This window comes from Parambassis ranga, chromosome 24, assembly GCF_900634625.1.
Source record: "Parambassis ranga chromosome 24, fParRan2.1, whole genome shotgun sequence".
Lineage (NCBI taxonomy): Eukaryota > Metazoa > Chordata > Actinopteri > Ambassidae > Parambassis > Parambassis ranga.
This window is the reverse complement of record NC_041043.1, coordinates 15,269,928-15,282,319: the sequence shown is the minus strand read 5'-3', so window position 1 is coordinate 15,282,319 and position 12,392 is coordinate 15,269,928. Positions and strand designations below refer to the sequence as shown.

At 41.6% G+C, this 12,392-nt stretch overlaps 2 protein-coding genes across 2 annotated transcripts in view; one reads left to right on the top strand and one right to left on the bottom strand.

Moving 5' to 3' along the window:
* nt5dc1 (5'-nucleotidase domain containing 1) overlaps positions 1-463 on the bottom strand; it is a 46,660-nt gene extending 46,197 nt beyond the window's left edge. The window contains exon 1 of the mRNA XM_028397279.1: positions 61-463. Within this exon, the coding sequence (XP_028253080.1) occupies positions 61-153 (93 nt within the window). The 5' untranslated portion in view covers positions 154-463. The remainder of the gene's footprint in view (positions 1-60) is intronic.
* Positions 464-1,753: 1,290 nt separating this feature from the next.
* On the top strand, positions 1,754-9,750 carry frk (fyn-related Src family tyrosine kinase). Its single transcript, XM_028397112.1, has 8 exons — positions 1,754-2,381; positions 5,233-5,354; positions 6,523-6,686; positions 6,771-6,939; positions 7,028-7,186; positions 7,352-7,533; positions 8,177-8,342; positions 8,429-9,750. The coding sequence occupies exons 1-8, from the start codon at positions 1,969-1,971 to the stop codon at positions 8,635-8,637; spliced, it is 1,584 nt and encodes a 527-aa protein (XP_028252913.1). The 5' UTR covers positions 1,754-1,968; the 3' UTR covers positions 8,638-9,750.
* Positions 9,751-12,392: the final 2,642 nt, after the last annotated feature.

Genomic DNA, 12,392 nt, shown 5'->3' with positions numbered 1-12,392 from the left:
CGGCCACCGTATGATGATCGTGGATGGCAGCTAGCCGTGCGCGCAAACCCCTACACTCACCCTGGAGGTCTCCTTCAGATGGTAGCGGCAGAGCGTGTGGTCCAGGTCGAAGCCGATAACATCGCAGTCCGACAGGCTGAAGTATTCGCTCATGGTCGCTGAAGTCGTAGAAGGGGTGGAGGAGGTGGAGGAGGAGGGGTGAGGAGAAGCACGAAGTTGTGCACGGCAGCACACAACACTCCTGAATGTGTCAATGTCACTGACTGACAGCGGGGACGTGACTGCAGCCGCTCCGCTCCGGCCTCTTTTAACGGTACCGCGAGAACGAACAGGCGCTCTCTGACATCGAGCTGAACGCCGAACGCTTAGTGTCAATAACTGGCGTTATGGAGGCAGAAGTTAAACTCCGTGTGCGCCAGGAGAAGGCGGCAGAGAGGCGAGCGCCAGAGCGCCAAGAGCGCGCAGAGCTTCCGGGTGTGAAACCGTAACGCATGCTGTACAGGCGCAGGAGGAAATTGTAAATGCGCAAGCACACATCCCATTTTTTTTTTATAAAACCTCTTTAAAGAGACAATGCAAGCCATGAAGAGAAGTTTTCACTTGCCAGAAAGTGATTGTAGCCCTTGAAGAATTGTTTAAAACGTTATATGACTTTATTTCATTCATGACTGCGATATTATTAGACATATTATAGCCCGACTTACTTCCTGAAGTACATTTAAAAAACAAATATAAATCCACAAAACACATTTTTAATCATTGCGGTTCTTATAATGTATCTATGAGGTTATTTATGACTATTATAGTTGACATATTTCAGCACAGCCAACCCTTGTTTACCTGTTTATAATGCCCTTAAAGGGCCAGTACAACCCATAAATTGCTGTGTTGTGATTGTACCTCTCACAGTGTATGCTTGGTTGACTTGATTATGACTCAGAATGGAATTATAATAGTGGAATTACACAAGAAAAACAAGAAATGGCAGCACAGCACCTGACGTGATGGAGGGAGGTGAAGTTGCCCAATCTTTATTCAAGTTCATTAATTAATCGAACTTTTTATTTAATATTAATTAAACTGAAGTGTTCTTGTTTTATTTATGCCAACTATTACTTCACATGGTGTGACAACTTACCCGCTAATGGGGCAGCATGTCACATGTGTGCACCCCCTATTTAAATTATAGAATGATTTAATTCATGACACATTATATTTAATAGTCTGTCATTGTTATCTGTTCCTCTAAACCTCCAATAAAATCAATGAAGGGACTTTTTCTGTGGCCAAAAAGTGATGGTAGCCCTTTATATGACTTTATTTCATTCATGGCTGTGACATTAAAAGACCAATACAAATCCACAAAATTCATTTTAATAATTGTGGCTCTCATAATGTATCTAAAAGGTTATTTATAACTATTATAGTTGACATATTTGACAGGTTATAGATCTATTTTATTCAGACTATATTTCATGTAGATAGATAGATAGATAGATAGATAGATAGATAGATAGATAGATAGATAGATAGATAGATAGATAGATAGATTGATAGATAGATAGATAGATAGATTGATAGATTGAAAAAAGCTGAACTGTATTCTTTAATGAAAATCAATCTTATTAGTTAATTCTTTAATAGTGATTAAAAATCAGGCGCAGTTTCCTCCACCTTGAGCCGTAAGGACATGACGTCACCCGGGGCTTCCTGAACGCGTGCCGCTCCTCATTCCTGAGCAGGTGCAGCTGATTACTCCAACCTGAACCAGGAAGCTCCACATTTAAGAGGCCGTCGCTTCCCCCGTTCACTGCTGTGTTCAGCTCCGTGTGTGTGTGTGAGGGTCCGGGTCCGGGTCCGGGTCCGCTGTGGGGAACGTTATGTGGATGTATTTTATGGATCATGAAAACCACCACCCGGGATTCACCTGTTGACTTCCTGATGCGCAATGAGCTGCTGTGATTGACGATGAGCATGGAGATCATCCGGGAAAGGCTTTCTCTGTGTTGGGAGCGTGTTTTGGACTGTTGTAAAAAGCCGACCCCTTCCGAAGTCGACAGGGGGACTGAGGTGAAAGGCGTCACTGTCATTAAAAACCACGGCGCCGCTGAAAAAGACACAGAAACGGACTTCTTCAAGAAGCGGTCTCTGCCGCCGCTGCCTATCGGGATAGCCGCGGGGGACTACTACGTCGCCCTGTATGACTACTCCGCTCGGACAGAGGACGATCTGAGCTTCAACACCGGTGACACTTTAGAGGCGTTGGACAAAAGTACCGGTGACTGGTGGATTGCGAAAGCCCTCACCGGGGTTTCAGCCTCTAAACAGGGATACATCCCGGCGAACTATGTGGCGCCCGTGGAAAGCATTAACGCGGAGCCGTGAGTACTCCTGCTGTGTGGTGTTATCCACAAAATAGTGTTGCTTTTAGTCTTTTCTGATAAATAAATATCTGTCTGACACTTGTTGTGAGTGGAAGTTCACTCCAAGTATTTAACAACAAAGAGATTTTCACTCCCTGATCCAGTCTCCATACGTAGACGGCCGCCATCTTTGTTTTGATTTATTTAAACCGTTAGAAACACGATTTTTTTATTGTTATTAAGAAAAAAAATGTGTTTTTAACTAAAATTTGGTTAAAGCAATCATTAACATCCTGTTTATACTATAATTTATAAAACACAGAATGTAACAAGTAAAAAAAAAAAACCCTCAAACGTAGGTTAGCATGTAGGCTAGAATGAGTAGGGGGACCGGGGCTTGTTGTCACACTTGTAATAACTTGACCACAAAGGGGGTCTACTCAAAAGGGGGTCTACTCAAAGGGGGTCTACTCAAAAGGGGGGTACTAGTTTTGTTCATAAACATAATGTGATGTCACATCCTGTCTGGGGAAAAGCGAAGCACACTGTCAACTGAGCTAAAGACAAATTTCCCATTTTTCACATATTTAGTTGGTATTTTTTACTTTCATATCTTTTGTAATTGTCTACTTAAAGACAGAAATATCAATTATTTAACATTTGAACCTGTTAGAAAAGAGAATAAAGTGTTTCGCAAGACTTTAGTTACAGTGCTGCTTCAAGCTAACTTTAAAACATGGCTAATATTAGCAAACATGGCTAATATTAGCAAACATGGCTAATATTAGCAAACATGGCCGTTTGGGGCAACTTAATGGTTTTTCAATTTGTGATTGTTTTTTGAAAGAACAAAGAAAAAACTCACAGCAGAAGAAATTGTCAGGAATTACACAAGAAAAACAAGAAATGGCCGCTCACCACCTGACGTGATGGAGGGAGGTGAAGCTGGCCATTTATTATTCAAGTTCATTGATTAATCAAACTTTTTCTTTAATATTAATTCAACTGAAGTGTTCTTGTTTTATTCATGCCAAGCATGTGTGACGTATGCTGTGACAACTTATGAAGCAGCATGTCACATGTGTGCACCCACTATTTAAATGCTGATAAGTCTGCACAGAAATGAGATATCAAAACAAAATGAAAACAAAGTTTGTGCCCAAGACTTTGCTCTTTCATTTGGTAAGTATTTTTTAACAATCTGAACTTATTTTAAGATGTATAACAGAGTGTAAAAAGTGTGACAACAAGCCCCGGTGAAGCGAACAGCTTTCCTGTGTAGACACTGTGACATGTTATCATCAAAAGCTGTGCTCAAACTACATTATTTCACAGCATGGTTCATGTAGCAGAAACCAATGAACAAAAAGAAATAAGGTCTTAAATAAGGCCTCCTAATAAAGGTCTTAGATTTGAATCCTTTGTTCCATTAAGGCTTTTTAAACGTATGGAGGGCCATGTTTCTTGTCTTATGTGTAAAGCCTCGGCTGTCCATAGTTAGTCATTGGCAGTCCAGGAAGTGTAGATTTATAGGTTAATAATTTCCAAGAAGCAAAGGTGTACGACAACAGTGGATTGTTCCACGCAGATTAGCAGTCGGCCGTTCAGTGAAACCTGTTTCTTCTGAGCTGTACATAGGGGTTTTCTTTTGTGTGTTCATGAATAAAAATAGTTCAGAGTACTTTATCAGTTCAGGACATCATCATCATAGTTTGGACCAACAATATGTTTTGACTGAAGAAATGAAGAAAGAAAAATGTTTTACAGATGAGTAAGCAAATTAGTAAAAAATTAAAAAAAACAGAATTGGTGCTGTAGTTGCTGTAGGATGTCGGCCTAGAGAGGAATAAATACATGAAAGTCAGTGACTCTACAGAGGAAGAGGGCCTAACCTTGCAAGTAGCAGTAGTGAGTTGAGTAATCATCGTGGCTAATAAATGTTGGTCCAGAGTGATAAACAGCACTCGTAAAACCACAATAATCCAAAACCGATAACAAAGTGCTTCAGTAAATAAAACGTCAGCATCTCTAATGGAAAAAGTATTTTCAGCTGGTGCTGCACGTCCCAAACATCTACCTGCAGACACAGGTTCCTCCGTTATGTTTGATTTCCAGCCAAAAGAAAACAGGAAGTCATGATGGCAATGTTGCTTAACTTGCTAACACCCAATACAGTCAAAGAAATTACCGGTGTATGGGATACAGGGAGGCAGAGGCATTCAAACTTATTTTGTGGTAAATGGCAAGAGATTTTTTTTTTTATTGAAATTTATTAGCACATTGATTTGTCAATTTTTGATTTGTCAAAAATAAAAAAGTTGCAGTTTCAGGGCATGAGGAACAATATGAAAGAGAGGGTTTCTTATACAACAGGCACACAGCTGGGAGTCTATACCGTATTCTATTTGGTGGGCAGCAGTGGCTCACTGGTAGAGCAGGGTTTCCCAGTGGTTCGACCCCAGCTCCTCCCTAGTCATTGTTGTGTGTCCTTGGGCACTTTACCCACGTTGCCTCCAGTGCACTCACTGGTGTATGAATGAATCAGCCATGTCTCTGTCAGTCTCCCCCAGGGGCTACATCTGTAGCTTACCACTGCCACTGTGTGAATGTGGTGTGAATGAATAATGCATCTCAATGTAAGTGCTTTGAGTGTCTGCCCAACAGAGCAGACCAATGCATTATTATTATTATTATTATTATTATTATTATTATTATTATTATTATTATTATTATTATTATTATTATTATTATTATTATTATTACTATCTATTTCTTGAAGTGCAAATAACCAAACAGCAGATTTTCTTTCTGCAGGTGTTGTATTGTATCCATATTATTCATAAATCAATAGCTCCCGTTTGCTTTACAGGTGGTATTTCCCTGACACCAAGCGGCTGGATGCTGAGAAGATGCTGCTGGCTGAAGGGAACCAGCACGGCGCCTTCCTCATCAGACACTGTGAAAGTCAGAAGGGAGAGCTCTCTCTTTCTGGTAAGTACAGCAAAACACAAAAAAAAACCTCCACACTGCAAGTGGTAAATATTTTTAAACACTTAATATAACACCAGAAGTCTGCATCATCACTCGTAGTTAATGAGCTGTGCTATAGGAATAAATGGAGCTGAACAAGAAAGCGGTGTTTGACTTTGAATAAGGGTTCATACACACTTTAACATTAAGTCATTCTCAGTCCTGGATAAGTACTGGACTTTTTTTCCTGAAATATAAAAACCTTGCACAATGATGACTCTGTGTTGTGTGCAGCTCTGCAAGGAAAAATGTTTTAAAATGGTGACAAAGCAAGAAGGTCAATACATACGCGTCAGTTTTAAACTTGTGCCCAGAAATAAATCAACGTATTGGAATCAGTGGAAATTAATCAGAGCTTACTCATTAGTTTATAAGCAATAAAACCCACCTTTGCTCACATGCTTATTACTTGGTTTGACTTGTGATAAGTCAGCTGTCAGTTCTATGACTTTATGACACTTTCATGCTCAATTTCATGTCTGTTAATACAATCATAAATGTTCAGTATTCCACAGTTTATATTGCCTTCTCAGGCTTGAGTCATTCTGCTGCGTAACACCCCAGGCATTGTTCGTCACCCTTCTTTTCCTCTGTTGATACAAAATGATTGATGGTTTAAAGGTCATCAGGTTAAATAAATGTCTGCTGAACAATAACTGTATCTCTCTGTCTAATCTTTTCACTCTGACCTTGTACTTTCCATCATGACTGTAAATTAAAGTAAATCTACAGCCTGAGGGATTTTCATGTGATAAAAGTGTCATTTTAAAAATTCCCTGTGAATATTCTATGATTGGTTAATATTTTTTTCACAGAGAATTTGTGCCTGTGATCATGTTGTATCTATTTATATCAGGCCCCGTCGGGGTTGTTTATGTACTGTACACTAGTCATGAAAGAGCCAAAGCTTCTTATTGGTGGTCATGTTCAAACGTTTTACCAAAACCTGTGGTAATAAGTCATGTTACTCACAGCACAGAGTGGTCCTGTAACACCATGTCTAATAACCTGCCTCTTTAGTCTGAACATTTTTAATATTTTCTTATATGCACTGGATCAAATGACCATGTGAAATGGATGCATTTTTTTTTTCTTGTCCTGCAATGAAAACGTCTGACTCCTCTTTCAGTCCTGGACTCTCATCGGGTGAAGCATTACAAGCTGAAAAAACTGGATAATGGTCACTACTTTGTATCGAGGACCAAATCCTTTCCAACACTGAGGGAGTTGGTGGAGCACTACTCCAACCAGGCCGATGGCCTCTGTGTGCGCCTGGGCGAGCCCTGCAGAAAGGTACAGCACACTCCGCCTTGCATTTGATCTCATATCGTTATTTGAGCTTTTTATCTTAAGCACAAGTCTTTACTGTCCATGCAGATGGAGGCACCACAGACCTATGGCCTGTCCTACAACACAGTGGACCAATGGGAGATCAGTCGCAGCTCCATCAAGCTGTTGAGGAAGCTGGGAGCAGGACAGTTTGGTGAAGTGTATGAGGGCGTGTGGAACGACACGACACCAGTCGCAGTTAAGACTCTAAAGCCAGGTACAGAAATGTAAATCAGTATGTGTCACCATGATGGCTCATTCGGCCGATGGCTCATCATAAACTTGCCTCTGCGTACCCCTCGTAGGCACCATGGACACCGAGGACTTTCTGCGGGAGGCTCAGATCATGAAGAGGCTGCGGCACCTCAAGCTGATCCAGCTGTATGCTGTCTGCACCTTGGAGGAGCCCATCTACATCATCACAGAGCTGATGAAGAACGGCAGCCTGCTGGAGCACCTCCAGAGTAAGACATGCTCTGACATTCCTACATCGACCAAAGTTTGTTCTTCTCATACAAGTGGTCAAATGTAGCTCACTGTATAGTGAGGTACAGAAATCATTCATTCACAATGACGGGAAACATGGAGGCACAAACATGAGTGATTCTGTATCTCTTCCTGGGTTACAGAGGATAAGGGAGCCACTCTGCGCTTCGCCGACCAAATTGAGATGGCCGCCCAGGTGGCGTCAGGCATGGCTTTCCTGGAGCTGCAGAACTACATCCACAGAGACCTGGCAGCCAGAAATGTGCTGGTGGGCGAGAACAACATCTGCAAGGTGGCTGATTTTGGTCTCGCCAGGGTCTTCATGGTGAGTCTGACAAGTGCTATCAAGTACTATTGTGTGTGTGTGTGTGTGTGTGTAGTCTTATGCTTGAGGGGTATTCTTTTCTACTTGAATCGCATTTTTAGCGTCCATCTGTTACTGCAGTCTAAAGTCCTGGAATCAACATAATCATGGCTGCAAGTAAGGGGAATTCAAACTTGTTTTGTGCAGTTACAGACGTCTTAAAACGCAGATTATTAATTTTTCATCTATAGAACAATCTTCCAGTGCCCGCAGGTTTGCTAATCTTGGGATATAAATGCTAATCACACCTTTTTTCGACATTTTCTCAGCCTCTCTGCACATCAGCTGTTGAAGTGATAGCTGAGTGTAAGTCACGCAACCGTAGCTTCCTAGCTCCATCAAGGAGTGCAGATGTTTTTGTTTATTTTAAAGAATTGTGTTAATAAAAGATGTAAAATAATAACTCCATCATGGTTGATGGAACCGGCCCACCAACCCTGATGCATTCACAAGAACCATTGGAAAGTTCATAGGCAGACAGTTGTGCTCTGTAGTGTTCTCTATACTGAATGTTGACAATGATAATGAAATAAAACTTCTCTCTAGTAATAGTACGCGCTGCTGCCTTTAGCAATCTTTATCGTTTGCTTCGTTCTGTTTGCAGAAAGAGAGTGAAAACGTGTATGAAGCCAAAGAGGGCACTAAATTCCCTGTGAAGTGGACTGCTCCAGAGGCCATCAATGATAACAAGTTCTCTATTAAATCTGACGTGTGGTCCTTTGGAATCCTGCTGTATGAGATCATGACTTTTGGCCAGATGCCATACCCCGGTGAGTCCTGATCAGAATCTTCCAGGAGATAAAAGCAGCTCTCGGTAGATAATTACTCATGTAACTGTACTCGTGTCTTTTTCCAGCCATGACAAACTATCAGGTGGTCCAGAGAGTTCCGCAGGGCTACAGGATGCCGTGCCCCCCTAACTGCCCCAAAGTCATGTATGACATTATGATGGAATGCTGGAAGAAAGACGAACAGGACCGGCCCACGTTTGAGACCCTGCAGTGGAAGCTGGAGGATTTCTTCGATCTGGATGTGGCTTCCTACGATGACGCTGCCCGCTATTAGGACCAACGGTTGGAAGGTTGTGATGTGCAGGAGGGAACGATAAGAAAAATGAAATCTCTTCAGAGCCTGACGTGGACACTGATGTTCTGACGCAGCAGCAGATTCAAGTGCCTGTGAAGGATCCACACTGACACGCGGCGAGGACGCTTTAACTACAGCAGCGGTCGGTTGGTACCAACACTCCTCTTCTTGCTGTTTACTGACAACTGAATGCACCTTCAAAACAGGCAAAGCCTCACTAAAGTGCACTTGAATAGAAGAGGCCTCTTTTAGCTGAAAGCTGCTATCCACCGATCTCCACAAACCAGTTCTCTCATTCTAAGCATAGCACACATTCTTTCCACCGACTACTTATTGTTATTTGTTATGAGTCACTAACCCTTTTCACAAGTCGGGTGGCGTCATCTCCTCATTCCTGATTGCATATGGAATGACCAGAAATGATCAGCCGACCGGGCGCCAAGGAAAAGAATATTACTGTAAGATGAATTATTAGAGCCACATTATGTTCCTTCACTGTGACAGCTGCTGCTGCAGGAGCTGCAAGAACGGTCGCAGCAGGTGACTCGGAGGAAAAAAAATGAAAAACTAGATCTTCTGTTTTGCAACGTGGGAGTTTTTAGTTTTTAATTAAAAGTCAAAAATGAGCACTCGGACTTAGGTGTGTGTGATGTTCAGATAGATGTTCAAGATCAGTTTTTAATAATCCAAGGTTTTTTTTTTTTTAGATTTAAGTCTGACTGAATACACATAAAGTTTTACAAGCACAAACATCTGCTTTCCTCCGACACCTGCTGTGACAACACATCCCTCCATCCTGTTCTCTTAAAGGGTGACCGTGGCCTCCTCAGGTAGCCTCTTTGCAGCACAGTCTTGGTGTACTCACACCCTGTCTGCCTTCACACTTGACTAAACAATGTTGTGTGGACCAAATCAATCCAATGATGCTTCACTTGGGTGGTTGAAACTGGTGATTTTTGTTATGTTTTTAGCAACATGAACAAATTCTTGTTAATTGGAAAAAATAACCGTGTCAGTGTTTATATATAATCAGATCGTATTTTAATTTAATTGTCCTGTATAACATAATTAAATGAATTCTATTCAGTGTAATCTGATTATTATGTTATTATATCGGTGCTTTTTCCTGTAGAGGACTGCCAGTCTGTCTCATTTCTCCAAAGCTACAGGACTAAGACATGTAGCCTAAACAATTATTTGTCTGATAAATCTAAATCATATTAAATAATAGAACAGTCCAAGACACCATTCTATCTTATCATATGTTTCTGTAGATCTTTGCTCCTCTGCCCTGACTAAGCAGAGTATGAAAGGCAAACTGTGACTGCTCAGTAACCAGCATGTCAGCCGTCATAACCCATAATCATAAGCTTGTTATCAGACAAAACAACTTGTAACATGAACCTTGTGTCGATTGTGGTGATGAAATGGTGTTTTTCTCACACTTTGTGTGACAAGACTGGGACTGTAGGGCTTCCTGGTATGATTAACCCACATACCATACTAGTTTTTAACAAAACAAACAAACAATATGATGAATAGACAGGTTTTGAGAATTTTAGAGTGGAGTTTTAAATCAAAAAAGTGGAAAATGAAAGGGCTCATTTCATGTAGCTGCTGTTTTCAGACTTTTTTCCTGGATGTAATTTCCCAAAGTGGCCACACAGTGGTGCTGACGCTCCTGCTTGCCCTCCTGCTTCTCTCCTTACATTAACTGTGGGCCTGAGGAGTGTAGCAGTGTTCTCAAAAATACAATATGGCTCACTTGTATTGGTTAATAACTTGTAGCTGTAAAGACGAGAAACAACCTCATCAGGAGGGTTTGATTGATGGATGAGCCACAGGTGTCAGGGAGACTTGATTGTGGCAGGTACAGGAAATCTCTTCAAATAAAAGGCCTGCAGCATCACGTGCTGGGCAGGAGGAAATGGGATGATGATGTGCACTTTCTTGCTTTTGCTTTTACAGGCATCATAAAATTTGGCACGTGCATTATCAGTCTGAATCAAAGACTGCTCCAAACACCCTCCTTTAAGCCTCCACACTCAGTCCCAGTCAGTCCTACATGGATGCCTGCATTCACATCCGCAGTCTTGACATGTCTCAGAGAAGAAGGGAATTAACTCATAAACATGTTGGTCGCAAAAAGGAATTACCCGCCCCATTCCAGGCAGCCCGTCTTTTTAAAATCCCCTTTTTTCTCTATGCAAACAAGAGCAATTCATTTGAATAATTCTCACTAAACCCGTCTCATCCACTTGTTTTCCCTTTGAGAGGCAGTCGCCCGTTTGTCTGCTTGTAATTTATGAGCACGGACAAATCTGCTGTGGTTCTACAGGGCGCTCTGTTATTGTGAAGCATTATGGTAAATGAGGAAAAATACACATTTTAATGTAAGAAGACAGGTGGATGTTCAGCCTCGTGTGTTTCTGGGACGCTAAGGAGGAAGACGGCTTATTTTGGACTCATTCAGTGTCCAAAATATGCAAACAGTTCATCACTGTGAAATGTTTTTAAAAAGGCTTATGAAGATTTTGCTGAATTAAGATCTTTGAACAACTTGATCATTAAGGCAGTGAGCAGATGGCACTGAAGTATGACTGAGGGTTCAGAGACGAGGACACTGAACAGTAACAGTAACGGCACGCTGTTTGAATTACATTCCAAATTATTTGTTAACTTGATACTTGTTTTTTAAAATCATTTTTTGAACATGATTCATAATTAAATTAAAATAAAACTAAAATTATGTTGTAAATATTATGATTGTTTGGGCTCAAAGGCAAAAATCATCCTGAATTACCAACTAATAACAATTTTCTGCTATTTTTAAGGCCGATTATTTGTATAAAACCAGCATTCAACAATATTTACACATTGTTTAGTCGAGTAAGTTTTTTAATTGTATAAATTGACTATTTTTCAGGTAAAACTGGTGGCTCATGGGTAAAAGTGATGGATGTCGACTGTTGTTTTGATGGCAAAATGGACATGTCACAGCCGTCCTTGGTGTGTCCTTGTAGATGCAACCTGTAAGCGCTCAGACCCCTGCCGGCGGTGAGACGAGCATCTCCTTAGAGTCAGTTTAACGTAAGGCGGTTGAAATGGAGTGTAATTATATTTGTGGTGTGGGGTTGGGTGAGGTTCAGGAAGCCGGCTCCGTGGGGGCTGCTGTGTGGGTGACATGATGGATGGACTCCCCCTCAAACCCTAATGGCCGAGGCGTAGGGGCAGTATAGAGGAGCATCTTCTCACAGACGAATGACCTGCACCTGTGCGCCCCCCCCCCCTCCATCTTTCCGTCACGTCTTCATCGTGCATCGGTTGGCGGTGGCGATAAATGCCTCGCTGTGGCGGCTGTTAGGTGACTGTGAAAATGGCAGCAGGCTCCTTTGGTGCAGAAACCTGGAGTTTATTGGAAAAGCCACAGTGGTCCTGACCTGACATTAGTACCTCTTTATTTAATTATCTCCACTCTGCAGGGGTGCAGCAGGAAGCATGTGCAGCACTTTATTAAGGCTAAAGCAGGACAGGGCTTGGTCACAATCAAAGAGCACAGCCTGGCAGATGATCCGTCTTCGTTTCATCTGGATGCATGATAAAGAACAAACAATATGATTAAGACCTTAACAGAGACATGTGTTAACCCATTAGGAAGGGATTAAGGTGGCACTGTGTAAAAACTGGAATAAATCATCACACCAGATTCAGACTACAACACAGCTGAAACTATA